Source organism: Anopheles funestus, chromosome 2RL (assembly GCF_943734845.2).
Source record: "Anopheles funestus chromosome 2RL, idAnoFuneDA-416_04, whole genome shotgun sequence".
Taxonomy (NCBI): Eukaryota; Metazoa; Arthropoda; class Insecta; order Diptera; family Culicidae; genus Anopheles; species Anopheles funestus.
This window is the reverse complement of record NC_064598.1, coordinates 70,122,696-70,148,705: the sequence shown is the minus strand read 5'-3', so window position 1 is coordinate 70,148,705 and position 26,010 is coordinate 70,122,696. Positions and strand designations below refer to the sequence as shown.

Here is a 26,010-nt window from a genome sequence, read left to right as displayed (position 1 = left end):
ATATCTTACCTTTTTTTGCTGGTTTCCTGTTTTGCCTTGGGAAATAAAAGTAAAAGTACACCACAAAACCATGGGAAGGCTTAGGAAGATTTAGTGTCGCTGGCACAATTCAAGTGTGTCCGGGCTAACAGTGACGTAAACTCTCCGTGTGTTTCTTTTTTGTCGGCAGTAGTTTCAGTTGTATCATTAATTTATTTTTCTTTATAAAACGAAATTATCTTACAGACTAATATTACACTAGATCGCTACCTAACCGTACGATTTCGGAATCGATCACTCGCCCCATGTGGCCTTTCCCCCATTGAGCGTTTGGCCGCTGGATGGCCTTCTTCGCAGTTACTTCTTCCTGTCGGGCTGCTAGTACACGCACTAGCTATCATGGTACATTCAAGGTACGTTGAGAAAATGGAACACGCTCCCGTCCACTGGTGCTAGATGAGCAGTAGCAGCACCGCCATCAATCGGAACAGTGGTCAAGATGTGGTTGCGGCGTAGGAATAGGGCCTGGCAACACCTCGCGTGGCGATGGCGCCGTTCGATATCTATTGGTTTGTTGATTTACGTTTACGCTGAAGACGGTTGTTGATCGGTGGCGTTGGACCGCTAGAGACATTCCTCACAGCTCCTTGCTGGCGACCTTTGGCGAGTTATTGTTTTCGATCGGTTTGGTGGTAACATCGGTGGCAGTGACTGGAGCGGCCTTTTTCTTCGAACCGTACGACTTCTTGTAGAAATCATTGAACAGCATGTAGAAGAAGATCGCGTTCGGTAGGGTGAAGAAGACGGACCAGCGTGGGTAGCCGCAGTCGGTCCAAAGAAGCTGAGCGGAGTGAGCGAATGCCATACCGAACTGGACCTGTTGCAAGTGTATAATAGCGAAAGAAAAATGCATTATGTCAAGTCCCACAAATTTCACCGTAGAACGTTCTCATTCTTACCATCTGCAGGTTGGTGATGTACTTCTTCCACCAGAGATATTTCTGATACCTGTAAAGCAGTTATTTCGTAATAAATATTACTTAATAGCTCTAAAAATACTCTAAAGATAAGTAAACTTACTGAGGTCCCATCGCAGCCATCATGTAGTACGTGTACATAACAATGTGAACGAACGAGTTGATCACACCTGAGAGAATCGGGTAGAAGAGAGAAATAATTGAAGCAAACATAGAAGAAACGATTTAAAAGTTTTCCGAACTAACCGATGAATGTGCCGTGTCCTCCGGGGTAGTACTTGGTAGCGCCCCAGGAGATCATTGGCATTACGGTGTGGTGGTACAGGTGCAAGAAGGTGATCTGGTTGTCTTTCTTCCGCAACGTGAAGAACACTGTATCCAGTAGCTCGGAAATTTTCGCCAGGAAGTAGACGTAGCAGCCACGTGCGACCTGTGAGGTTTATTGGCCATATAAAGTTGTTTAAAATTTTATCAGAAAATCATCATACAATCGCATATCCTTACCCTCATAGCGACGGGATTATCGTTAAAGTCCACCGGTTGACATCTCCAGCTGTAGTGCCGTAGCCAGGCACCGTCCAGACCCTGTGATTTAATATGCAAAAGAGGAAAATGCAAGCATAAACCAAACATCTCGCACAGCATACCGGACACGATGCTTATCACATACCTCAGCGAACAGATATATGCTGACTAGCACTTGAATAAAGTTGTACACGACCAGGGTCTTTTGCATCTGGAAAGGTTTACGATTTGCCATATACTTTGGGCCGAAGTTCAGCACAAAGTACAGGTAGCAGGCAATGATCGTCAAACCTGGAACAGGTGACGATATCAGCGGCCAATGATTTGTCCGCGGATCGGCCAGCTCGGTGAATATGAAGTCCCAATAGTTGGAAGATGCCGTCGTATTTGTGGAAGCCATTTTGGGATTGATTTTTTTTTTTGGAAGGTTTCAGACTTATAAGAAGCACACTGCACTAGTGACTACGTGAGTTTTGTTTAGCACTTTATTGTGAACTGTTGAGCTTAGCAAGCGTCTGCGGACAGTATTGACATTGATCGGCTGTCGAAGTCTTTTCGGGGTTGTATCTGATGGAGAAGAGGGGAAAAAATAGCAAACAAACAGCACGCGTTAATAAATGTGGTAGTTCAATTGCGGCAGAAACATCGATCAACAAATGTCATCGCATGAAGGGGAATTTATTAAAAATCACGTAATGCAGAAGGATTTCTTTGCGAAGAGATATTTTTCCATTCATTGACCGTTATAATTGAATCAGAATTGTAAAGTACACATTCCATGACAAATGATATACATTCTTGTTCTAATGAATTCAACACGTGACGATTGCTACCGGTAGTGTACAGGTTGTTGACTACTTCCCATAGATGTATTTCCCCCTCTTGTACTGTGACAAAATAAATGCATACGAATATTGTATCAAGCAAGGACAATATACCGTTTTCCGGCCAATGCATTAGAAAAGTATAAAACTTTTGGTTTTGCATTTATGATCTTCTCAGCTGCAATAGCTGGTATCGTTTCCTGGTCATAGTTAACTTCCTCGTAGCAGGTGTTTTAAAAATCCTAGTGACATTTCATTAAACATTCAGAATCATACTGTCACGTCGATCGACTGGTTAAATAAGACGATAGCGATATTCGTTAGCTACGGTTCAACCGGTTATAACAAGTTTGCTGTGTATGTTTCCGGCACGACTAGCAAGGGAATGGCATTAGTTTTATGCTAAATTTAATCATGCGGAAAACGGTTTATATGGTTTTTAGCGTTACCATATTCCGTTTTATTGTGAAGAACCATTTAGATCAAAGCAGTATCATAAAAAGAATCAATCTTCTGAATGCGATTATTGCCCAGTTTATTCGTACGTTTGACAATGTACAGTAGAAACGTGGACCGCAGCGTTAAGCGACGAACCCCTTGCAATGCGATGCAAAAATCCCAGTAACTTCGACGATCGGTCCGCTACGTTCGGGAGTGTGCGGATTGCCTCCTTGTGCCTCCTAGCAGATCGTGTAACGACAATATCGTTTGACGGATGGCATTGAAACATGGCGGTTTTACCATCTGCGGCCGGTTGACCTTAGAATCGGTTGGTAGATAGTTAGACTCCCTTGCAAAGGGTTTCCGATACGGTAGCGGTGAGCATTGCAAAACCACGATCGGTTTGACACTGATCGTCACAAGCGTGGTTTATGCTTGTTTACGACTTCCCATCAGTGCGCGTTTCCCAATCGGCACAAGAACGTTTCCGACCACTCGGGGGCAATATTTAGTGAGGATGTGATAGAACAAACCGAATGGTACGGTAGCGATAGAGCTTATCAAAGCTAAGAAATTATCGCCCCACCATGTCCTTGACTTCTGTTAGCTTATGTTGATGTGTCAGTACGCGGAATGTGGAAGTCAGCCATGATGTTTTGCAACATCATAACAGCGCTGTGGCAGTGTGAAATGGTTCCTCCGAACGAAACCTTCCACACAACCACATCGATGTGATGGTAAATAATGCAAACATGTGGTGAATGACATCTCTTTGTGTGCTTACTTGTCTTGTGTTTTGTTTATTTAGAATCTTGTCTGTGAAGATTTCCTAATTTTGTAAAAGACAATATTTGCGGTTAAACAAAAGTAACGGAAAATATATTGGTTTCGCGTTGTTATGAACACAAATATTGCAGTGATTGTGCGCAAATGATACTTTTAATTATTGTACAAACACGCCTCATTCCGGATTTGAACCGTTTGGCTAATGAACTTTATGTCAGTTGTTTCAGTTGTATTAGTGTGAACAACAAATGATAAATTGTTTTATTGATCTTTATTAAATAAATTTATGTTTTTTAGATACCTAAAAATGATTTTGTCATGAACAGTGTGAAAAATAAAACAAGGTGTTGGTGTGGTGTTATAAATCTTTTAGCTCTTGAAAATCACCCTTGAGTTGCCAGGCGTCAATAACTCTTCCCCTGGGGCACTTAAAAATATTCAATGTCAGATCGATCCTACAGCGGGCGGGCGAAACGCAAACATGCTTTGCGTATGATTTTGCTTTCAATTGAACTCGGCTATGCGTCCGGCGTTCAAAAGAAATGACTGCTGGCGTTGAAGGAGCCGCAACGGGGGAGCAAATATTTATCCCCAAGCCACAACCACCAGGGTCGCAGTGGTATTGAATAGGGGGTTGGTGTGGGTTTCGGTACTCGGTAGTTTGCATCGCATGGCGTTGACGATCTTTTTTGAAGCCGAGCTTTGTGGAAAAAAAAAGAAAACAGTATTGTTCATAGGTTCATCGGATGGGGTAAGTGGCTGTCGTCAAACAGCCAATCCACCTGACCTAGTGTAGTCCATCATCCTCCGGACGGCAAAACTGTTGGGCAATCGTTTTCGTTTCGGATTGTTTGTAAATTTTTTGTTACGATTTCATTTCTGCCCAAGTGACACAGATATTTGCTCAAATACCGGTGTACCTGCTATTCCTATGTGCAAGTTGTATTTATTCTTGGTGCAAGAAAGGCGGGAAAGAGGGAACCAAAAACGAAAACATTTTTATTGCAACCTTGAAAACCGAACCCCAGACAAACGAAAGGGAAATTCATTGTTTTGCCAAAATGATCAATACATTGGGATCACGTTTGTCTAATGTATCACATTAGCCTTCGGACCGGTGGTAGTTCGGTACACTATTAACAGATATTATATTTTTCATTTCACTGCCAACAAGTAGTCCATTTATCAACCGCAAGGGCGCCCGAAACACCTTGCTTAATCTTGCGTGTTTTGTCTTAAATATAGCGCTGTCGCAAATGGAGTATATTTTCGGAGCTTCACAAAAAACTGCACTGCCCTCCACTGTTGCAACGATGTTGGCGGTAGTCGCTAGTAACAGTTTATCTCGATTGCCGAATAAGTTTTAAGCGCTGTTGCTTCACGAAATGTGAATGGGTGTGCGTTCATCATGTAGCACACCGATGATTAGTATGGACACAAAATGAAGCACAGCGTGAAGAAAAGTTTTTAGTTTTTTAGTCGTTGATGTTTTAAAAGGTGTTCACGAACCATCCTTAGAAATAGACGTTTACGAACACAGCGAGAGTGTTTAGTGTTCAAAAATCATTATCTTCCCCTTATTGGGGGCATACCGATGATGTGACGTGATGTTTTTCCGATAAATGAAACAGCACAACAGGACGGATGGCTTGCGTATACCGGCCGGCCGTATTTCGCCGTGCACATTAGGCGAGGGACCGTGTGTGCGGAACCGTGCCGGTTAGCAGACTATCCCCTAGCGACGCGGCGTCATTTGCAGCATCCTGCTGCAGTGTGTCAGTAATAGCGGCCTATTACCTAATAACGAAAGAAGCCACGGTGGGGAGAAGAAGACAGCAAAGAAAGAGATAATGAAAGTGGTTTATAATCGCGTATGGAAAAAAAAACATAACCGCAATCCATGCGATCATACACGCGTGAAGGGGTTCGTCGCTTCGAAAAAAAGATGTCAAAGTCTTTCGTTTCAGACAGTGGCACAGGAAGAAAGCGCTTCATCTGTTGCGCTGTTTGTTGGGTGTAGTTTACAAATGAAATTCCCTTTTCAGCTGCGATCGGTCATTGCCTAAGCGACGACGATGATCGTGGGTCAAGTTCAATTTCCCACTCGTTACCCGTTGTACTGACAATGATACAGTCAAGTGCCACATTATGGTAACCGGTGAAGGTTGTCTGTTTCGGATGGAATTGTTATGGAAACAGGTTCTTTTTTCTTGTCCAACGTACAGCAGTTGGGTTGTTACGCTAGAAATGTTTGTGAAGTTTGGTTATACATTTCCACTTGAAAAGACAATAAATCACAACATAATCACAATATATATGATTGATCGCATATGTGCCATCCTAGGAAGAGTATTGATGGCAAAACATGAAACAAAGTGAAGGAAGCTCATTTGAGATGAAATAGATTTGTCAATAATCGATTAGTTTCTATGGTCGGTTCGTTAAGCAATTAACCTAATTGAGGTGCAAACCCTCAATCAATATGCAATATCACCCTTTGTGACGTTCCACAGACAACTGTCTACCTGTTAATAGTGCCATAATGGAAGTGCTTCATTTATGTCTACTTTCATTTCAATACACGTTTGCAGCGAATTTCGTCACCGTCAGCTTGTAGAACCGGAACCAATACGCTCGGGCGAAAATGATCGGGAGGCTTCCCGGTTAGCGTTTGACGATCGCGCTATGTGCAGGGTTATTATTAGATTCATTGTACACAACCCGGTACGATCGCACTCGGGTCACACACGAAACCCATTGCCATTGATTTACGCCTTGCTGATTGAACCTCTAGCGTGACCCTTTAGCTATTAATTTGCTGCTCATCTAATCGAAGCGACCACACGCAACGACACATGTACGGACGGACATTGTTTGGAGAATGATTTGATTTGCCAGGGAGGCTAAAGGGAGATGGAACAGCTTTGTACGCGTTTACTCAATCACAGGTGAACTCATTAATACTTTAGCCACCTCAATTTGCGATGTAACGATTGATTTTGAGCAAGAATCATAATGAGACGACAGATTAAATGGGGAAGTGGAAAATTCCCTTTTTCCATGCTGGGAACAGTGGATGGGTGTAATGGGAGGATGAACTTAAAACACATATTGCTGATGAGCTAGATTAAAAAATAGGTTTTCGAGACGCTATGAAAGCGAGGAAGTTGAAGTTCTCAGTTCATATGCATTTTTTTCACTGAAGCGGAAAGCATTTCTCTCCCTCGCCTTCTCGCAGGATAGATTTGCGCTGGGCGATTTTTATTCAATCCGGTGCATCGTGATCTGAAAGATGATTAAGATAGGCGCTTCTTACATGATATACGACTATTTGCATTCACTAATCGGCATCGGAACGGCAGGTGGTAGTAGTACCGGCAATGATCGTTGATGACGCTCGCAATGTAAACCTGTTCTGGAAAGATTCTACTGAAGCGGCTAGTAGCAAACACATTCAGACGGTTCACGTTAAACCGTGTAGCTAACAGACTAAAGTTAACACAAACAGAAGGCTGATGTGATGATGGTGCTTTACGCTAGAATTGAGTGTCTTATGTGCCCCAAAATTGCGTCTTTTGCTACGGCAGGTCAGTTTGCATATCGTCCGAAAAGCCTTCAAAACCAACCCCGTCAAGGAATTTCCCTTCTGATTTGACATTTACGATCTGTTTACGAGTTCATCGGCGTTTATGACGGCTGCAGGGTTTGTTGATAGGAGCTGCTAGGCAAAAAAAAAGGTACAAACAGGCAGGCAAACACTAAGGTCGTTTCGTATGTTGCTTAGCCCCCGGATGGAAATGACAAACCGCTTTCGTCAAAGCACGTGCGACTTGTATGAAGCATTTTTTTATTAATGGGCCTTGCTTTCTGATATTAACGGGTTGGGATGAATCTACACTATCTGTTTTAGTTGACAAACCAAGATGTGCAAGCTCGTTCAACTAATGTAGATTCGAAAGATATGCCACAAGCCATTTAAATCCAGTGTGCAGCCATTCACGAGTAAGTGAAGAAAGAAAAAACACCCTCGACAAAATCTAGAAAATTCCACGAAAACATTTCGTTTCGATCATTAGCGTGTGGTGCAGGTGGCCGTACTAACGAACTGAATCGCTCCTTCCAGTAAATGATCACCCCAGGGGAAGGGGATCTGGGCCCGGCCTGCTAAGAGTGTTGCCAAATTTTGTAACCTTATCGTAACGCAAGCGATCAAAAGTGTGTGCAGAGAAAAATGCATTGCCCAAAAAATGGGTAATGGACCCTCTAAAAACGTGGAGAGAAGTGAGAACGAAGGTAAATTAATTCGTGTGCAGCTCTGTGACCAATCACACAAAGCAATGCCAAACGCTAATTCGTTAACCTTCGACTTTTGACTAGAAGTGGAGCTTAAGCTGACGGGTGCTAACGTGTAAAGGTGGGCTGAGAATTTGAGATTAAATAAACCAGCCACCTCGTTGTCACAAAACGTTAGCGACCGGTGCGGTGCTTGGGAGTGTGCGGGATATAGTTTTTTCCCGCCGATTTTCCCACCGTCCAGCGTTATCGTTGCGAGTGCGCTTTTCCGCGACGTTGTTTAATTTGTACGCTACAAACACCGCTCAATCGAGATTGTTCCAGTTGATGGTTGAAAAAGGGCGGGGGCGGTGAGAAAGAAGCCGGGTTGTAAACTGTTGTGTTGCTCTTGTCAATGGTTGACAAGGTCAGTCTCAGTGCGTTTCTCACAGTGAATGAATGAATTGATTCATATTGCAAGCGGATTAGACTCGCTGCTCGTAAGTATTGTTTCTTGTAATTGGTTTCAATTAGGAAGATCAAGTTTTTTTCGGGACTAATTTCTTCCTTTCGTTTCAGTTCCGCCAGAACAAGAACAAAACGCTTTGAAATGGAAGTGATACACCGTATATACTTACCACAAGCAACGAACAGCTGTTTCAGTTGTTCCGAATGTGTCAAAATCTTCGGCACACGCCCGTATTTAGATTGTCACCTCTCGTTGGCAATCGCCTTAATACAGCATACAACTGCAAAAAGCAACCAGACACCAGGTTCACTAGTATCACTTCCAAACAGTTTTGCTTTCTTCACTACAATTTCCACCGGTAAACGGTTCGAAACGGTTCACTTTTCCAAATCGTGCGGCTGTTTTTGTTTCAGGGCGTAAGTGTTTTTCCTCCCGCCGGCACAAACTGTCACTGTGTTTTGAGCGGGCGACTCGTCACTGGGGTGGTATGTAATGCAGTAAAAACAGAATCCTGCACAGCCTCTACTACACGCCAGTGCAAACGGGCGCACGGAAGAGACAGAGAACAGAGATAGAGAAAGATGAAGGTGAATGAAAATGAGAGAAAAATAAATTGCTATAGAGCCTGGGCCGCGCCTAGTGCGCAAATGCAAACACGAGGCCCGCGAAACACGATGCAGGTCCTGTGTGTGTGTTTTTTTGTTCAAATATCCAAAAGGAACTGTCACTTTGGCGACGCACACGAGCGCAGTGAGCAAACGCGCTTCAAACACCCACAAGGCACACGTCAAAAATAGCACTACGTCCGTTTTGCTGTAAATAAAGGATTCACTGTGTTTCGATGTGTTTCGTACACTGTTTGTTTGATACGTGTGTCTTGGGTGTTATTGTTTGGTACGTCAGGATCACTCTTGTTACTCAGTTTGTACACTAACGGCACCGTAAAAAAAATATCGTTATAATTTTTTTTTTCACTGAATTCCCAGAATTTTCCCAGAAAGTTCTCAGAATGTTTGCAATTCCTTGACTTCTTTCATTCCGCCACTTTCTGCCGTACCTTTCCACTTATGGTTGTCCACTTTCTGCCGCTCAGCGCACGGGCAGCCGCAGCATTTAATGGACGCGTAATGCAATATCGAACGGATTAGAATTTGATGATGTGAAGAAAAAAAAGGTTTCGCAAATGCAAAGCAGCGCGACGCGACCGCAGCGAGGAGACGCAATAAATTAAATCTAACGCACCGAACGGCACTGCGCTTTATAAAAGCTTCACTGGCAAACTGGAAAAAAGGGGGAGAGATCAACTCTGGGTCTATACGTTCGCTTTGCTGGCGGTGGGGTTTTCCCTCTCTGTTTTGCTCGATCGGGAGCCACTAATGCTGTTCACTAAAGTTATTCACACCCCCTTCATACTCCGCTAATACACACATACACACACACAAGATCATGCGCTTGGGGATGCTGCAGGTCGCGAGATTTATGACGATCGCGAGGATTCTACCGATGCGTTCTCACTTTACTCTCACGATGATCGTTTCATTTTCACTGCGTGCGTATGCGTAATGGTGTTTGCGAAAAGCAATGTAACTATCTGCAATCGATCTTGGCTGAGTGTGTTTTTTTTTCTAACGGCGTAGAAAAGTGAAATGATCCAGAATAAAAATTGTAGGGTTCGTCGCTTTAAGTCTTTTGTTAGTATTTTCCATAGAGAACTTGTAAAAGCGCGCACTACACGGAAATCGGTTGCTAAAACTTAAAATTCTTATTTTACCAGTAGAACAACGAACCTTCTTCTTGTCAAACTCCAAGGCACTAGTTAACACATAGATTTGTCACTCAGGAGTCGGACATAGTCGAACCCCCGGGTATCACTTTCATCACTCCGAAGCACTGGCGAATGTGGAAGACGATTCCCAGCCTCGCGTTACTTTTTACATGGAGCAGATGAAGTGGTTACGGTGGTTGTTTTTTTTTTGTTGGTAAGGAGCGCTCCTTTATTGCTTTCCTTAAACCGCCTTTTTTAAGTTCGGTGGTTTTTACTATGTTGTGACAAAACGTCCGAATTCGTTCGTGGCAGCAACTAAACTAAACGGAATCGTTAGTGAACTGGTTGGTATAAAGGTGTTGTGATACGTTTCTTTTTCTTTCTCTTATCGGCCGTCTCGCTCACATCCGTCATTTGGATACGCTGCATGGTTTGCCATGGGGCCAGCCGAACTGCCGAAAAGTGTGGCGACGTTTGATATGAAGCTGAACGGTGGACTTTGGATTTCAAATCCCAACCATTATGCAGAGGCAAAAAAACAAGACACTAACAAATACAAGCCACATACAAAAAAATCATTATCGAAATCGTCACAAGTTGTATTCCAAATCCGCGTTTGGATGCTTGGGGTTCTTGCTCGTGGTGTGATCGTGTAAAGGGGTAGGAATTATTGAGTTGCTATTTTTTGTGTGTGTACTATATGGGAGAATTTGGGATGCGAATCGTATCACTAGGGTATTCAGAGATGGGATTTTTATGTTGATTTTTAATTTATCCAGCACGGGAAAGTTAAGTGGATCGGAGGATTGGGCCGTTGTGTGTGGTTGTTGGCGAAGTCTTTCGACCTTCGACGCTTGCCTTCCGCTTCAGTCGCATTCCGATAAGAGTGATAATACTTGATTTGGTTAAAATGTATTTTTGTTTCGTTCTCGTCGTTGATGTTGATCGTCCTGCTTAGGATCTAGTAGAATATCGTTTTCAGCTGCCATGACTCTTATTCTTAAACTTTTAAGTTCTTAGTGTACGACTAGAAGAAGAAGAAGGTTTTTTTTAATTAACTAAGATTATTATTCGTTGCAGTCAATAGTTCGAATGTCATAATGCATTGCTGTACGGTAACGAACAACTCTCCCAGCCCCGATGACGTACTAAAGCAAGTAGCAAATGAAGATTCTGGAAGCATTATAACTCTTTTCCCATAAAATAAAAAGGTGTGTTTTAGTATGCGTGTCTCCCTTCGCACTGCGTCATTCTGTGACGACTGGTCTGTGTTTGCGAAACAAAAAAGACGCAGCAAAACCGGAAAAAAGATTTGTGCTGTTCTGTTTTCCAAAATTTTTGGTTTGGACTTTCCATGCACCACCTCCAACCAGTGGTCTCCGTTACCGGTCACTGAACCGGATTGGCATGTTCGATCGTTCGAGAATAGACTTTCCTGCAGCGCTTTTTGGGACGGAAACCATTAACGGACGCACGTGGAGCTCAGGAGGAATCGGCGAATTGAGGAAGCATCTGAATGTTTTGGAATGTGTTTGTTGGAAGGATCGAATAAATTTTGGTGATAAAAATGTAAAATCGTGTGTATTGGTGACGCAAAACCATGGAAAGTATACCGGTACTGGAGCCTTTTATGCGATGGAAAACATGCTGTTTAATTTCAAACGATTCAGTCGGGAATTATTGTGAACTTTCTTTAATTACCGTTCCCTAATCACAGAGGATAATTTGTATACTCTGTAAAAAAACAAACTTCATCACATCACAATATTTTTTATGCATTTTGATATAGCATTCGAAGCACTACAGATGAACTTGTCCGTCCGCACAAGATGAGCTAACGTTGACGACAGCGAGACGATAAGGTGAAGTAACCGAAGGGGTCAGCGTTACAATCAGACCATGTCGAAGGTGGCATAAATTAGCAAGCGCCGTCTTCACTTTCCAGTCCGTGCAGCTGCAGTACCGCTGCTTATCTGCTTCGGGATTGTGCAAACGAAGTGACTTACTGACCAACCATACTGTTGTCAAACAATTGCACAGGGGATTTTTATTTGTTTGTCATGCGAGCAGCTGATTAATTGCAATTGCATCGTTGCAGTGTTGCAGCAATCCCGTTTCGTTGGTTGAATAAATGTTTCCATTCATCTAGGTTTAATTGGATTTCACCAATTCAACCACAGTAAGGTGCTTTCGCGGCAAGAGATCAGTTGTAATGGAGGTGACGCATTTGCTGGCGATGGTGGTTTACCGTTGCAGCGTATTCTGTGAAGGTTGGCCTTCGGTCACGGTTTCGGTTCTGGTGACCTTGGTGTTAGGATGGACTGGTTCGGTTGGCATTTGGTACGTTGGTCAAGTGGTGCAGTGTAATTACAAATTATACATGACCGAGGCCTTTCTTCTGAGCGATCGAAACGAGTCGAGCGTCAATGATCTTCAACCTCATTGCGGCATTGCAGGCTAGACGTGTGCAGTGATCACCAACATTGGGTGTAGCATTATTCATGAACCGGTGCGAGTGACGACATCGCGAAGCGAACTTGGACTTGGATGGTTAGGATTAGGACTTTCGGTGAAAGATGATCGTTCGATATTCGACAGTCGAACGGTACCCGAACGGGTTTTTCGAACGGACAGCATCTCTCTTGTATGCCGGGGAGGGTGGCGAACGGTCAATTAGAGGTTCGAAAATTGAACAACGAAAATAAACAGCACTTGTACGGTTCAATGTCTGCTGACCGCCGATCTGCCATACCCCGAGTCCTCGATGTGCGCTTTTTCATGCTGCCCAAGCGATCGTGATGATGATGATGCGGGAGAACCACATGAAGAGTTTGGCATTGAGACCGACTAACCGACTGGCGATTAGTGCAAGAATCGTCCAACAAGCGTCTGTACTGTGCGGGGTGCAAGCGGGTATGTACGGTTTGCACTGAGCTGTGCGAAGTTGGACGGGCGCGTGTTCGTTAGCGTTGAGAAGAGTTACGCAAGTCAAACCACGGCATAAGCGGCTCTGCGGAGCGCTGCAGTGTGTTCGAACAGTTAGCTCAAGGTCTATGCCACTGCTGGGCACGGTGAGCCGATGAGAAGACCAGCCAAGAGCGCCGAGATTGTCGATTGGTGTGGGTCGGATTTATGCAGAGAGTGCATTGACAATGCATTAGCAGCGCTAAGTGGTAGGACAATGATTGTTTATCGGATGTGTGTTAGTCAAAGGGTATAGAGTACCTGCAGCATAGGTTGAAAGTTTTTCATTCTTCATTTTCTAAGGTATGCAAATGCTGATACATTGTATTGAATAAAGATCTTATTTATGTACTAAATGGCTGCAGATGTTTATTCACCCTTGTCGTAAGAGATTAGGACTTGATTAGTATGGTTCGTTTATTCTGTTAAATGTATTTGTTAAAAGAAACAAAAATGAAGCGAACCAATTTTACACAGACATCATAGAATGATTGAATAAAGATTAACATTAGCATGAAGTTTCGCTTCATTTCATGCTGTAAAAATTTACAGCTCTCCTTCCTCGAAGGGTTAGTGGGCCACCGGCCATTAGCGACAGTGTCGGTATAAAACACGTTTTTTTGGTCAACGAACTTTTTCGTCGATTCATCTTCTGGCCGGTTGGTGGTTGTTTGAAGGCGGTCCGTAAAAAATTAACATACCATACCAAAACTAATCTAACCATTCAACCGACCGGTCGGTTAGTTAGATGAGCTGTGTGAGTTGCTGGCAAAAGGACATAAGTGCGCAAAAATTAACAAAACCGAGACGAGTGATAAAACGAGAGAAGAGGAGATTCAGGAGCGGAACGGGAGAAACTATTTCATCCATCACGAAGTTTGTCACTTTCTCGGAAGTGTTTCATTCTGGAACTGTCAGCTTTGGTTTTGCTAACCGAGTATTTATTTATGTCTTTTTTGTGACTAGGTTTTTTAAAACTTTTTCTGAGCAATTGTGACAGCTGATCAAGTTCAGATTGGTAGAAAAGCTTCACAGACTCATTGCACTTATATCTCCGGAAACATCAACCAGCCACGTTTATTTTGCTGGCGCATCTAATTATGGTGATGCTTTCTTGTCTTGATGTTTGAACATCGGAGAGAAGCTAAACACGTAGAGTTCAATTTAGGTTCGATTACCGCTTTAAAACAACCGAGCTTAGGTAGGGTAAATGAGCGGAAGAGGAAGCGCTTGTTACTCAACACAGCCTTTGTGATCTTCCGATAAGAACGTTTGACGATGGTTCAGTGAATTGAAAAAATATTCATTGTTGCGACATATTCGTCATGGAAGGTAGGTAAGACATCTTCTCCCAAAGTAAGCAAAAAATTGATGTAAACTTTTCATTTGTGCTACTGTGTGCTACAAGTTTATATCCAGTAGGTCCAAATTTCAGCTATAATTATTTAGTTCGAGTAAATATGTACTGTCGTACTTTTTTTTTGGTTATTCTTAGTAATGACAGTAATACATTTACTTTCCACAAGCACTTGCACTTCCAGAGCGAGTTCTTTTGGTGTCAGGTGGCAGGAGAAGCTCGTGTTGAGCAATGGACGAGTCCTCGTAGGAACATTTGAAGTGCGTACTGTCAAACACCTCATTCAACAGCCAATGTGCCATTCCCTCCTTACGTCAGTTGCATGGTTTTTGGTTTTCAGCTCAAGGAAATCTAGTTCGGAAGCAAAGCTTTTCGTTTTCCGCAGCGCGCTTGGTACCGTTAGAGTCCCGCACGTCTGCATCGGCTGACCTTGCATTCTCGTCTGCAAACGCCGTGCAGAGCGGTGTGGAGAGGTGTGCTTGAAAGTGATTAATATAAATAAACAGTCAGTTGGGTATGACTTTGTCGGTCTGTTGCCTAGGGAACCTACGCAGAAAAAGCACCAAACATCGAACTGATCGAACTTGTTTTTGATTTTTAATATTCCTGTTTATGTGTCGCCTGACTAATCCAGTTTGGCACTGGAGACTATCATACTAATATCGACATGTATAAGTTTAGTGATCAGCAATTGAGCATAATTTTTTCATTGTTTTCTCACTTTTACAATCGAATGCGCATAGATTGCTCAAATGGCGAGGCAAACTTGCCGATCAGCCAAATACGTTTGAATGATCCACGCTCATTATTGGCACCGGTACGTTCGATCAATCATCGCGTTGCGTAACACACTCCCATCAGGGAGAAAGGCCCATATGGCATGGCCAAATGGCAAAGCCAACGAATGATGGTGTTCGATTCGGACAATTACCTCCACCGCGTGCACTCGCACTCAAGGTTTCCAACGCGTCACCAACCGCCAACCACTTTTGCCGAACGGTCCATCATTCATTATGCTGCAAAGCATCCTTGTGCCAACAGTGTGGTTGGCAAGTGTGGTTTACTTCTTCGCTTTTTCATGATCATGACGACGAACGTACGGTCAACACCGACCTAGACATTAGCGGTGAAGTGCAGTCGAGTAGTGTAGTGCGACGTTGATCAAACACCAGCCCAGCGGCCCGGGGAGGATCTATCGGTTCCAAGATCATCGGTACGATCACTCCAACACGATGTGCAAGGACACGCATGCCAAAGGCTATGTTGATCTACGAGGGGTTTTTTTGGCATTGAAACACAAAGTGCGGATCCCAAGAAAGCCAGTAATAAGGTTGCACTGCATAGGCACAGTCTTCATTCAGGTGTGTTGATGTGCGATGAAGCTTCGATTCGGTTAGATATTGTATGATTGATCAATATTTCATCCTAGAAGGTTCATGTGAAAATGCCAAAAGGGATATATGGAGTCATGTTTGGAGATTTTTTTTCCAATAGGTCAGTGATGTTTAGTTGTGTAAGGCGTATCTGCAATCATAGTTACATATATCCACGGATGAATTGAGCCATTAATAACCATTAAAAATTTTTTTTTTGCATTAAAAATTTTATGTCTTTATGGGGTAAATTCGCAGTACATGAAAGCTGTAAGATGTGATGTATAAACGTGAGAGTAAAATTGAATTTAGACGAATCTGCTCAATTATTTGGAGTTTGTTCTGAATCCTCGCTCATAAATCTCATATAGTTTATAATTTTAAAAATATTTGAAAAATTGAAAAGAGTATTTGCATAACGATTAGAATTCTTTCTCTCTCTCTCTCTCTCTCTCGCTTGTTGGATTAACGATTCTTAAGGTCATGGCCGGCTATTTTTGGCTTACCTAACTTATAATTTTTTAAAAAATTGATTGAAAAATTGATCAATTGATTTACATATATCATCTAATTCAAACACACCTTCTTTTAAAAAACCAATGTAAAAGGTTGCCATTTTCAGGATATCAACGTCTTGATGTATGTATGTAAATGGCTCACCAAGCTATATTGTTATAACTACAACGAAAGATCAGACGCAAATTTATCGTGTGGTTCGTGAATGCAAAAATTTTGTCCATTTCGTAGATCGTCAGGTCTTGGATGAATAAGAACGAAAAGAAAATTGTCAGATATTCAAAATGTGCGAAAAGAAAATATTAACCGGTTTTTATAGTTCCTGATTGTTTTTAATGTAAGTTTGATTGGTGTTATTCGATATTCGTTCTAGTGTTAAACATTATCAGATCTTGCATAAAGAAGCCACAAAAAATATTATCAACAATTTCAAACGAGTAATTCAGCAGTATCGATACGTGTGTCAGCATGATTTGCAATTTTAAACGCTGGTATGTAAATTGTTTATTTTTAAAAAGACAAAAGGAAAGCAACGCGACTTGTCCATTCTTTTCAACTTAAGAAAAAAGAAGGATGAAGCTTTGCACCGGTAACCACACATTCACTTTAACCGTAGAAAGAAACCACGAAAAACTTGTTTCTTTGAGCAGGAAGACAAATTTGTATATTTAATGTGCCGCGCTTTTTTGACGCAAATCTACGTTAGTCAAGCGGTACGAGCTGCGAAACGCACCATTCCGCTGTGTTTGCATATGTTTAATGTTTAATGCGCATCTCCATCTCTTTCTTCATTTTACGATATTGATTCTGGTTCGGAATTTGATACCGGAAAACATTCGAGCTTCCAAACTAAAACGTCATTCGATAGATATCGGCATTTGGAGCGTTGGCTCACGCGAAACTAGTCGCAAGAAACTGGATGACCGTGAATACTATAATTTATCACAACTGTATTTTAGAGTATGGCTGGAGAAGCATTTGAATCTTTTATTTTCCGGTTTTTGCAAACAAAACAAAACTAGCAAAAAAAAAATCCCCATATGTCCTTCTGCAAACGGTGAAGAGTTTAAAAAAAATGTTTGTGGAAGCAACTAGAACCGGATTTAGGCGCGGATTGAACATTAGTTAGTAACGAAGCGAAATCCTGCGTTTGTCGCTGTTGGCTTTTTTGGTTGTGTAGAAGTTAATGTTGATGATATAAAATTGATCGAATAGAATTACTTCCCGATTTTTAACACAAGCTGCAGTAAAAACCTGCTTACAGTACATGTGCTTCGTTGATCGAACGAATATTTGACGATCATAAAATCACACCAACAAATACATTCGAGATCGTCGACGTGTTCCATTGCTCTTCACATTCAAACGCTAATTGGTTGTGGAATATCGAAGTTCGCGGTCAAAGTTTACTGGCCGGATACGTTGTCTTGTACCATTTGTACTATTTTATTGAGTAGATCAGATCTGAAATTCATATATCCCGTAGCTAAGAACCACTGCGACACGACAGGTTACGTGAATTGGAAGAATCCACAAACGACATCAAATGCATTGAAAAACGGTTGGTTACTGACAAGAGTTTGGTATGCGCGCTCCTAACTCGATCACTATCACTTTCAACCTTTCGCTGCGTGTTTTAAACAAAACCGGATATTTCTCATATTTCTTGTCCAAACTTCCAGTATTGCAGGTATTACCTGCTTTTGGACAACTTTGACAACCGAACGCATATGACATGCAGACGATAAGCATAAAACAAACGGCTTCAATAGTTGTAGAAATGTCTGTCGTTTCAACCGCCTATTGTCTTTGCCCGTAACTCCACCCTTGGGTTGTGGCCGGTACATTTGGGCGCTGGAATGTAGGTCAATATTTTTCTCCCCTTTAGAGCACCCATTACCGGTGGGGGTTCCGATAGGTTTTCCGATGAATTTTTGTCGTTAGCGAGATGCAGTGCACAAAACTGAAAGTGATTCGAATCGGTTGTGTAAGATCCGGATTATATACCCAACAGGTTAATTTGTGGTTTGAAGGTGGCACGTATTACCATGTGCCGCGCGGTATCTTTGTACGGTGATTGAAAAGTTTGAAGTTTTCAAGCTGTAACAATATGCTCCACACGGACTGCTAGTGTAGGTTGAGTTTAAGTGATAAAGGTTGCCTAAAGATAAACGCGGTTACGCGGTGGTGAAAAATGATATCACCAGCGACGCATTGCGTACACCCGGTGTCCCCGTTTTCCGAAGGTGAGCCAACTGTTTTGTGCAGGACAGCGTTTTTTGGCGATAGTTGGCACAGTTCAGCTCAATCAATCTAATTAGTGTTGGCAGGAAAGCGGACAGCCACGGTAGGTCATCGCATATCACTCACCCGTTCCGCACTGTTCGGCCATCGGAACGCGATCGAAGAGCAGGTTGCGTTTAGGCTGGTGCGGGGAGAGAGAGAGAGAGAGAGAGAGAACAAGAGAGAAAAAGAGTCGGACGGACGGCCTTGGCACTAGTCGTGTGTTAGTGCTGGTAAGAAATATGAAGGAATTATGCGTTTAAACTTTGCTACCTCGCAAGTGTTTTTCCTTTTCTCTCACTGTTTTGTCTCAAACTGGCCGTTTGTTTCTTTTTTGCTTTGCTTCACGGCGACATCTTTGCACGTTTTCATCTTTCCCCTTCTCCGGCTGGCTGCCGGTGGGATTGTTTAGACGAACGATCGCGGATGTCACTATGAGCAATTGTGCGTCGTAAGTGATTAGACGGTTTGTTGGTTTGCCTGAAAACGTTTTGGGAAAGGTGGTAAACTTAGTGATTGACACGAAATAAAAACCAGCATTTAACCAGGGAGTCCGTTTAATATCGATTAGCTTTGCTGGGCCTTTTTGATGTTATTTTATTAAAATTAACGTAGGAGATTTTAGCCATAATGTTGGAGGTTAAAATGTCTTAAACGATTATTTGATACTGACCGTAAATTCTAAGTTGCACTGCTCATGTATTTTTTGTTGTTGGCTTGTGGTTGTGTTTGTACATTTCTGTCTTGATATAAACAGTATTAGTTTGACTAGCAATAGAACTTTTGCTTCTTTTGTGGCACTAAGATTTCAGTCTGTAGTTTGATATTCGGTCCCATCGTGCAGAGACCGGCGCCGATACCATCTACACAATCGGGTCATACAAAAATCTCTTAAAATAATAAAAAGTGTTAAAGAATCGAATAATCGAAGAGCTGCAAGATACAGGTATTTCTGAGTAATATGATTGTAGTAATATGATTGAATGCGCCCGGGCCGGTGGTGTATGTGTTAAACTTCGCCAGTTCCACTCGACAGGACCACGTATCAAATCCCATTCGAACCATTCCACCGTAGGAAGGACTGGCTATCCGGTTATGTGGTAAAAATAAGACTAGTAAGCCAGAAATGTCCGGAGTGACCTTAGAGGTCGTTATGCCAAAAAAGAAAAAGAAGAATATGATTGAAAAACAAAACAAAATGGAGGAAACGGTTTTGGCTGTATCGGCTTGTCTTCAAAAGATTCATTCACTGAAGAAGAGGTTGATGAATAAAAAAATATTAAACTATTGGAAGAGCTTTAACTCATAAAGTTTATTATTTTATCTGAGAAAAAAAGAAAACGTATTTTAGTGTATAACTCACGTACTACCCTTAAACCTATTGTTGCACATTGTTTTGATGAAATATACGGCACTGTTTGAAAACATAACAAATTAAACGCTTTTGCTAATGATCGTGTCTGTAGTTCACTCGTCATACGTGTGCGTGTGAGTAAATAAGTTAATCGTATCAAAACATCATCCTCAGCAAACAAACAAAGATCGCTGAACTTTAGTCTGTTTCTCGTTGTTTCTGTTTGCCCTTCGATGGGATGCCCCAACTGCTTGACGCATTATCCTCGTACCGGAAGTGTTGATCAACGTTGATATGAAGCCGTACGTCTGCCCCGCTAGCGTGTGTGTTGTTTAGTATGTTATTAAATGCTATTCTAAAAGGGAAGTAACCTACAGCCGTTGTGTGGAATGTACGAGAATAAATAATATAGACATGTGAAACAAGAGAGCGTTGTACAAGGGAGAAAAAAAAATAAATTAAAAAAATCGAATAATTTAGAACGTACGATTCACTTTTCGATAACGGCGAGCTGTTTTACTGTGGCATGTTTATAAATGAGATATTAGCGCAAAAATGTTGATTGAAGAATGAGAAGTTCTTTCAAATAAATATAACAAATCAGTGGTGAATGAACAGTAAGCAAAAGTTTCAGAAAATGTTTAAAAAATGCGCAACTTTACGCACACCAATCTAAAAGCGAGACCAAAAATATTTCCTACAACAGATGGTCGTATTCATCCATGTTCGGTGTGAGTCGTATTTTACGAAGCTTTTGATCAATGGTTTGATGCTTCAACGCGGTTGCAAAGCGGATGTTAGTCTTGAGATAATCAACCGTGCCAGGAGTCCTGGATCAAGGTGATGATGATCATAACGATGAATTCAGCTAAAAGAAGGGGTGTGAAGCTGGTTTCAATAATGATTTTGGGAATAGCGTATTTCTCCTCTTCTCGCTGTTCGATTAGTAACAGCCGCTGAGGACATTTTTCATGTCAAAAGCATATGACCTTGCGGTGACTTTTCTATAGGCGTGATGTAATCGCGATACAGTTGAACCATCGCGGCCAGCGCTGTTTCGCTGGCTTCTAGTAATCTCGTGCTTCGTTCTTCTCAACCGTGAGGCAGATGATAATTCAATGCTTTTAAGAAACTTTTTCCAAAATGTTGAGCGTCACTGTACGTGGACGTTTGAATTCTTCCAGCAGAAATTAGGGCGTCCCGGGGTCTCCGACGGTGGCACTGAAACGAACGCTAATTAATGTAAAATTTGACAACAAACTAGCTCTTAATCAAAACGGCACTGATCGTGGCACTGAGCATTGAATTCGAGCGCAACAGTTGAGTGACAATCGTCATGGCCTGGCGAAAGAAGATGGATGCGGTGATGAAACAATGAAGGAAATAGAAGCTTTTTGGGAGGTAGACATGCTTTACGCGTCAGCGCTTTCGCAGACAATTCATTGATCGCACAATACGAATCGATGGAAAAAGTAACAATCCGTAAAAACGGCTTGCTGAATCTGGAAATGCTACAGAGTTGTAAAATATACGATTTTTACAGTACAGTTTAACTTGTTTTATTGAAGCCGTAATCATCTTTATTATTTCACGGTATTTTTCGGGGTGTGTGCCGCTTTACGGAATAGCTGGAAGGAAGCTAATGAGAATGAAATAACATGGTTTGAGCAAAGGTGAATGACTTTACACAGCATCCGGATTGGATGAAAGATGAGGGTGCCAAAACTATATTTATATAATGAGTATCTTATAATTCTGTTTTGTTCAGATTCGTTTCGTATGGCAGCAGTGTCGCTATCAATTTAATAGATTCTTTTTTTTTAATCATATTCTTATGTTCATAAAAGGATGAAAAAATTTGCTGGTACAGCAAAGTTATTGTTAACATGTGTTCCGTGATGAACAATTTAACATTTCATTCAATAAATCATGAAAAAATGTAAAGTTTTTGTGATTTTACAATGACACAGGTTTTCAAAGAATCGGAAGAATTTGTTAAGAGCCGGAGTTTTTTTATAAGTCAATCCAAAAATTCATGCATATTTTTTTTTTTTTTGCTCGGTTAGAACGGCCTGGCCGTATCAAGACTTATTTTACCACGTAGCAGGATAGTCAGTCCTTGCTACGGGGGGACGGTCCGGATGGGATTTGAACCCGGTCCCTGCCGTGTGGACGGGCGCCATTTTTCACATGCACCACCGAGCCGCCCCAAAATTCATGCATATCTTGTAGAATTTTTTAATTTATAAAAAAATGTTAAAAAATATTATGTTTTTTAAGTTTTCTTCTAGATTTGATATTATTTCAATTATTATTGCATTTTTGCCTTCATGAACCTAACAACATGATAAAAATATTTTTCATTATCTATTCTTTATTATCTTAATATGGTAATTATGCATAATATATTAGTTTTTGCAGCTAATTTGCGCCGGAAGCGGACCGTAGGAGTATGCGACCCCTTGGTAAAAATTCATCGTCACCCCTTGGTAAAAATTGACTATCTGCCTTCGTTGTAGCAATAAGTCTAGTAAGCCAGAAATAGCCGGCAAGACCTTAGAAAACGTTAAGCCTAGAAGCGAGATAGAAAGAGACTAGTGTTGATGGGTTTCCAGTATTATAAGTTATTAGTTTGTTTAAAATGTTTCAAAAGATCTGCAAATACAATAGCATATGTAAAAGTTTTGTGTCATACTGTAGTTCCGCTTTCTGATCTCTAGATTTAAGCGTTTACATACGACGTAATTAAATTGCATACAGTTAGGCGCATTACAGGCAGCGGTGTGAAACGCTTAAGTGAAGTAAAATGCTGGTATTCGCTTAATTTTAACTTTTGTAACAATTGTAGAACTCAATGATTGTTACAAGGTTTATTAGCAGTTTTATTAGTTTCTCAATTAAAAAGATGTCACAAACGGAGGCTACAGATTACATCAGCAACATACTTGAATGATCAAACTATCAGGTAACCCGATCCAGGTAAATTATGCCAAGACGACGTTCTCCATTGCATTCCATCAACACGTCGTTCGGATGATCGTTACGCATCATTACGCTGAGAGACAGCAAAGCATCAGATAGAAAGTAGCTGGAAAATAATAATCTTAATCCAGAGTCTAATCTTGGCGCTTGGATTTTAAGTTAGAATTAGATAGTTAAGAGAGGTTAAAATAAAAAAAAGTTTTAGTAACATTTTACAAGTGTAAAATAAACTGTACAAATTTACATTAGAACATAATACCTGAAATAAAGATGGATATATTGCAATAAAAAAAATATCACAAACTATATGAGAAGAAAATAAATAAAGCTCCACACAGCAACTGCATAATACCTCATTAATTTATGTCTTCGTTTTTCCCCCACGCCATCAATTTACTATTACCTGCTGGTATTTTGCTGCGAAAATATTGCACTAAATACATTCCATCCTTTTCTTCAAAGCCCAAGATGGTGCCGCAGCTGCTTGATACCAATACTTCACCGTCTGCATAACTCTTTGAAGACACCGAAAACCGTCAAGCGAACATGGCAAGCATAAATGAGGATAAAAAAAAAAAACATCTTCCAAAGGCTCGGTGCAATGAGCAGAAAAGTTTTTTAATTAAAATTATGTCCAGCACCAGAAGGCACGTCTGCAGCGGCGTCTCGTCGGTGTCCATTTTGGTGGGTCAATTTTCGTCCGGTAAGGCTTGTGCATGGTACGGCAGTAGTTTTCTTCATGTTTCAGTTGCCTTTGTGTATACTCTTGCTTACTATACATCTTCTGCAACAGTTCAAGAAAACCAGCGAAAAGAACGCAGGACAGAAATTGTAAGCTTTTCCTGCGTTTTTCTCCCGTGTTCGTTCTGGGTCAAGGATGGTTCGCTGGGTCAGCTGGTACGGTTATTAGTTGTTATTTAAGAAACAATTTGCACGTCGAGGCCTAACGATGAAACAGATGGACCGAATGGGACTTTTTGCTGCTGTCGTTCTTTTCTGGCGCTAAATTACATGCTTCATTACATGCAATCTGGACACAGTTCGGAGAGCTGTATTTAAATATCGTTAGCACCAAACCGATCTTCTTGTTCAATTCATTACAGTTTTTATAAGGACGATGTTTTGATAACAAAAATGAGCATTAAGCATTTGTGACGAAATGTTTTAAGATTTATTTGATAGCTTTGTATGATTTGATAGAATTCAAATGGTTTATAGTGCGTCCAATTAGTGTTCGTTGACGGAAATAACGTCCTTTTCATTAGGTCTCCAGGATCAATTAATTAGCGCTATAATAAAAAAAACCCCTTCAGGGAATATAGAGATTTTCTATGGGTTTAATGTATTATGGTAGTTAGAACCATTAGCAAACACTTCGATTTTATTCACATCCTGTTTTTGATTCACTCACGTTTGATTTTTCAATTGACGCTGCGTATACAGATAGATGCGGGTGGTCATTTTAATTTTCCTTCCCAGGTCATTCAACGACACTATCGCTACATTGAATTGATATGATACACCTGTAGGTGTTTTTTCCCATTGCCTAAAATGACCATTTGATTCTATTTCAGATGAAAGCGATCACATGAAACAATATCCGAATCATGAGAGTTAGCAACAAAAAAGGCCCAACTCACAGCTAGAGAACTGTTTGAAAGGACAGAAAATCTGGCAAGAAATAAATCAAACATTCGGCAAGCTTATTTGATAATCTGTTAATTGATTCGGAACATTCGGATTTATGCCGGTGCAGCATTAAGGATAACGCCCGGGCTGATTTCTTTCTTCGGAACTGGTAAGCTTTATCTGTTCCGAGCTTATTGGTTTAGCAATCCTTTGATGCCCAGCACGTTCATCAGCGATCCGGAGTCTCTATCGTACGGGAATTGAATGAACAAAGAGAAGAAAAAAAAACGATAAAAGGAAGTTAGAATGTGTATGCGTAATGTGTTTGTGGAGTAGAAAGAATCGGCCATCACGCCGATAAAGGTAGAATCGTCCAAATTAATGAACTCCTTTTTTCAAAACCGATTAGAAAACATCGAAGAGCATTGGACGGATGCGTACCGTTTCAGTGCTAAAATTTCCTCTCCGAATCGTTCATCATCCAGTTGGAAATAGCGTTCGAGAAAGGAGTTCGAATTGGCAAGTGTTGAAGGCGGTTCGTGGAACAGTTTTCTCGCACTGGCTCGAAAGCGACCGATGGCGACCTCAATGTCACGCCGGTATCCTTCGAGCTGCTGCAGCCCGAGCCCTTGCTTGTCCGGACAGTGCAGATGCTGGCGGGCGGCATTGGCTACACTTACCATCAGGCAAAGCACGATGTAGTCGATGTAGCGCTGCCGAATCGCGACCCTTACCCGACGTTCTTTGCCAGACAGATGGTGCCGGTAGAGTCCGTAGGATAGCAGCGCCCCGATGAAGCCGAGAGCGAATGCACCGAATGAAATTTCCACCGGGAAGGAGCGTAAATTTTCCTGGAAATGATCCATCAGCGTTGGATGGCGTATGGATTGCCAGTGAGCGGCTGCCGTGGTCAAGCCAATCATCAGTGACGTAAACAGGAGCCTTTGATGGTTTCCCAGCAGAAGTCCATGAAACTTTGCCAGCTGAGCGTGGCAAAACTGTAGCACGATCGACATTTCGTAAAAAAACTGGAGAATTTTTCAGATGAAGAATTTCGATGCGCGATATTGACAAGTGACACAAAAATGCAGGATCAATTGAATGGAAAAGAAACAATCAGCGAGAGCAAAAGAATGCTTGGATTGTCAAATCGGATATGTTCATTAGTAGCCCATGAGAGTACTATTTGAACTGTGAAATGTTGGAAGTGAGTTTTTACAGTGTTTCCCACGTAAATACGTTGCAATCAATATCGTCGTCGTTTGTTATGATGAAAAAGTTCTTCTTTGTGGCACTACAATCCGTTTTTTAAAGGATTTTTAAAACTTATATTTTTCCGCAATTGCCTTTATAAAAGAATCGCATTGGTAATATTTATAGTAAATCTCAAGAAGGCGCTAAATCTTCGTGTCAAAATGGTGATACCAACACGGTACCGACACGGCTTGAAAACACGGAGCTTACTTATTTTGCAATATTTCCAAGTTTATGGCAGTTGTATTGAAGTCATCAAA

At 41.5% G+C, this 26,010-nt stretch overlaps 2 protein-coding genes across 4 annotated transcripts; both read right to left on the bottom strand.

Moving 5' to 3' along the window:
• Nucleotides 1-172: 172 nt before the first annotated feature.
• Nucleotides 173-10,363, bottom strand: LOC125766356 (elongation of very long chain fatty acids protein AAEL008004). 3 transcript variants are annotated; one of them, XM_049432223.1, is made up of 8 exons: nt 10,061-10,363; nt 8,443-8,798; nt 1,627-2,048; nt 1,461-1,541; nt 1,203-1,386; nt 1,060-1,126; nt 939-987; nt 173-856 (listed from the first exon to the last, which is right to left on the bottom strand). In XM_049432223.1, exons 3-8 carry the CDS (start codon nt 1,879-1,881, stop codon nt 617-619), a joined length of 876 nt encoding a protein of 291 aa, XP_049288180.1. In that variant the 5' UTR covers nt 1,882-2,048; nt 8,443-8,798; nt 10,061-10,363; the 3' UTR covers nt 173-616. The 3 variants fall into 3 exon arrangements, with proteins under 3 accessions (XP_049288180.1, XP_049288179.1, XP_049288181.1); XM_049432222.1 differs by lacking the exon at nt 10,061-10,363 and adding an exon at nt 9,331-9,794; XM_049432224.1 differs by lacking the exon at nt 10,061-10,363 and adding an exon at nt 9,331-9,794 and having other exon boundaries at nt 8,443-8,795.
• A 13,817-nt stretch (nt 10,364-24,180) lies between these two features.
• LOC125766365 (uncharacterized) lies at nt 24,181-25,638 on the bottom strand. Its single transcript, XM_049432235.1, has 2 exons — nt 24,938-25,638; nt 24,181-24,742 (listed from the first exon to the last, which is right to left on the bottom strand). Exons 1-2 carry the CDS (start codon nt 25,510-25,512, stop codon nt 24,688-24,690), a joined length of 630 nt encoding a protein of 209 aa, XP_049288192.1. The 5' UTR covers nt 25,513-25,638; the 3' UTR covers nt 24,181-24,687.
• Nucleotides 25,639-26,010: the final 372 nt, after the last annotated feature.

Coding starts and splice junctions, on each gene's coding strand:
- LOC125766356 (XM_049432223.1), bottom strand. CDS start 1,881: ATGGCTTCCACAAATACGACGGCATCTTCCAACTATTGGGACTTCATA. Junction 1,542..1,626: donor GCATATATCTGTTCGCTGAG/GTATGTGATAAG, acceptor ATTAAATCACAG/GGTCTGGACGGTGCCTGGCT. Junction 988..1,059: donor ATGGCTGCGATGGGACCTCA/GTAAGTTTACTT, acceptor ACTGCTTTACAG/GTATCAGAAATATCTCTGGT.
- LOC125766365 (XM_049432235.1), bottom strand. CDS start 25,512: ATGTCGATCGTGCTACAGTTTTGCCACGCTCAGCTGGCAAAGTTTCAT. Junction 24,743..24,937: donor GAAATTTTAGCACTGAAACG/GTACGCATCCGT, acceptor CCCGTACGATAG/AGACTCCGGATCGCTGATGA.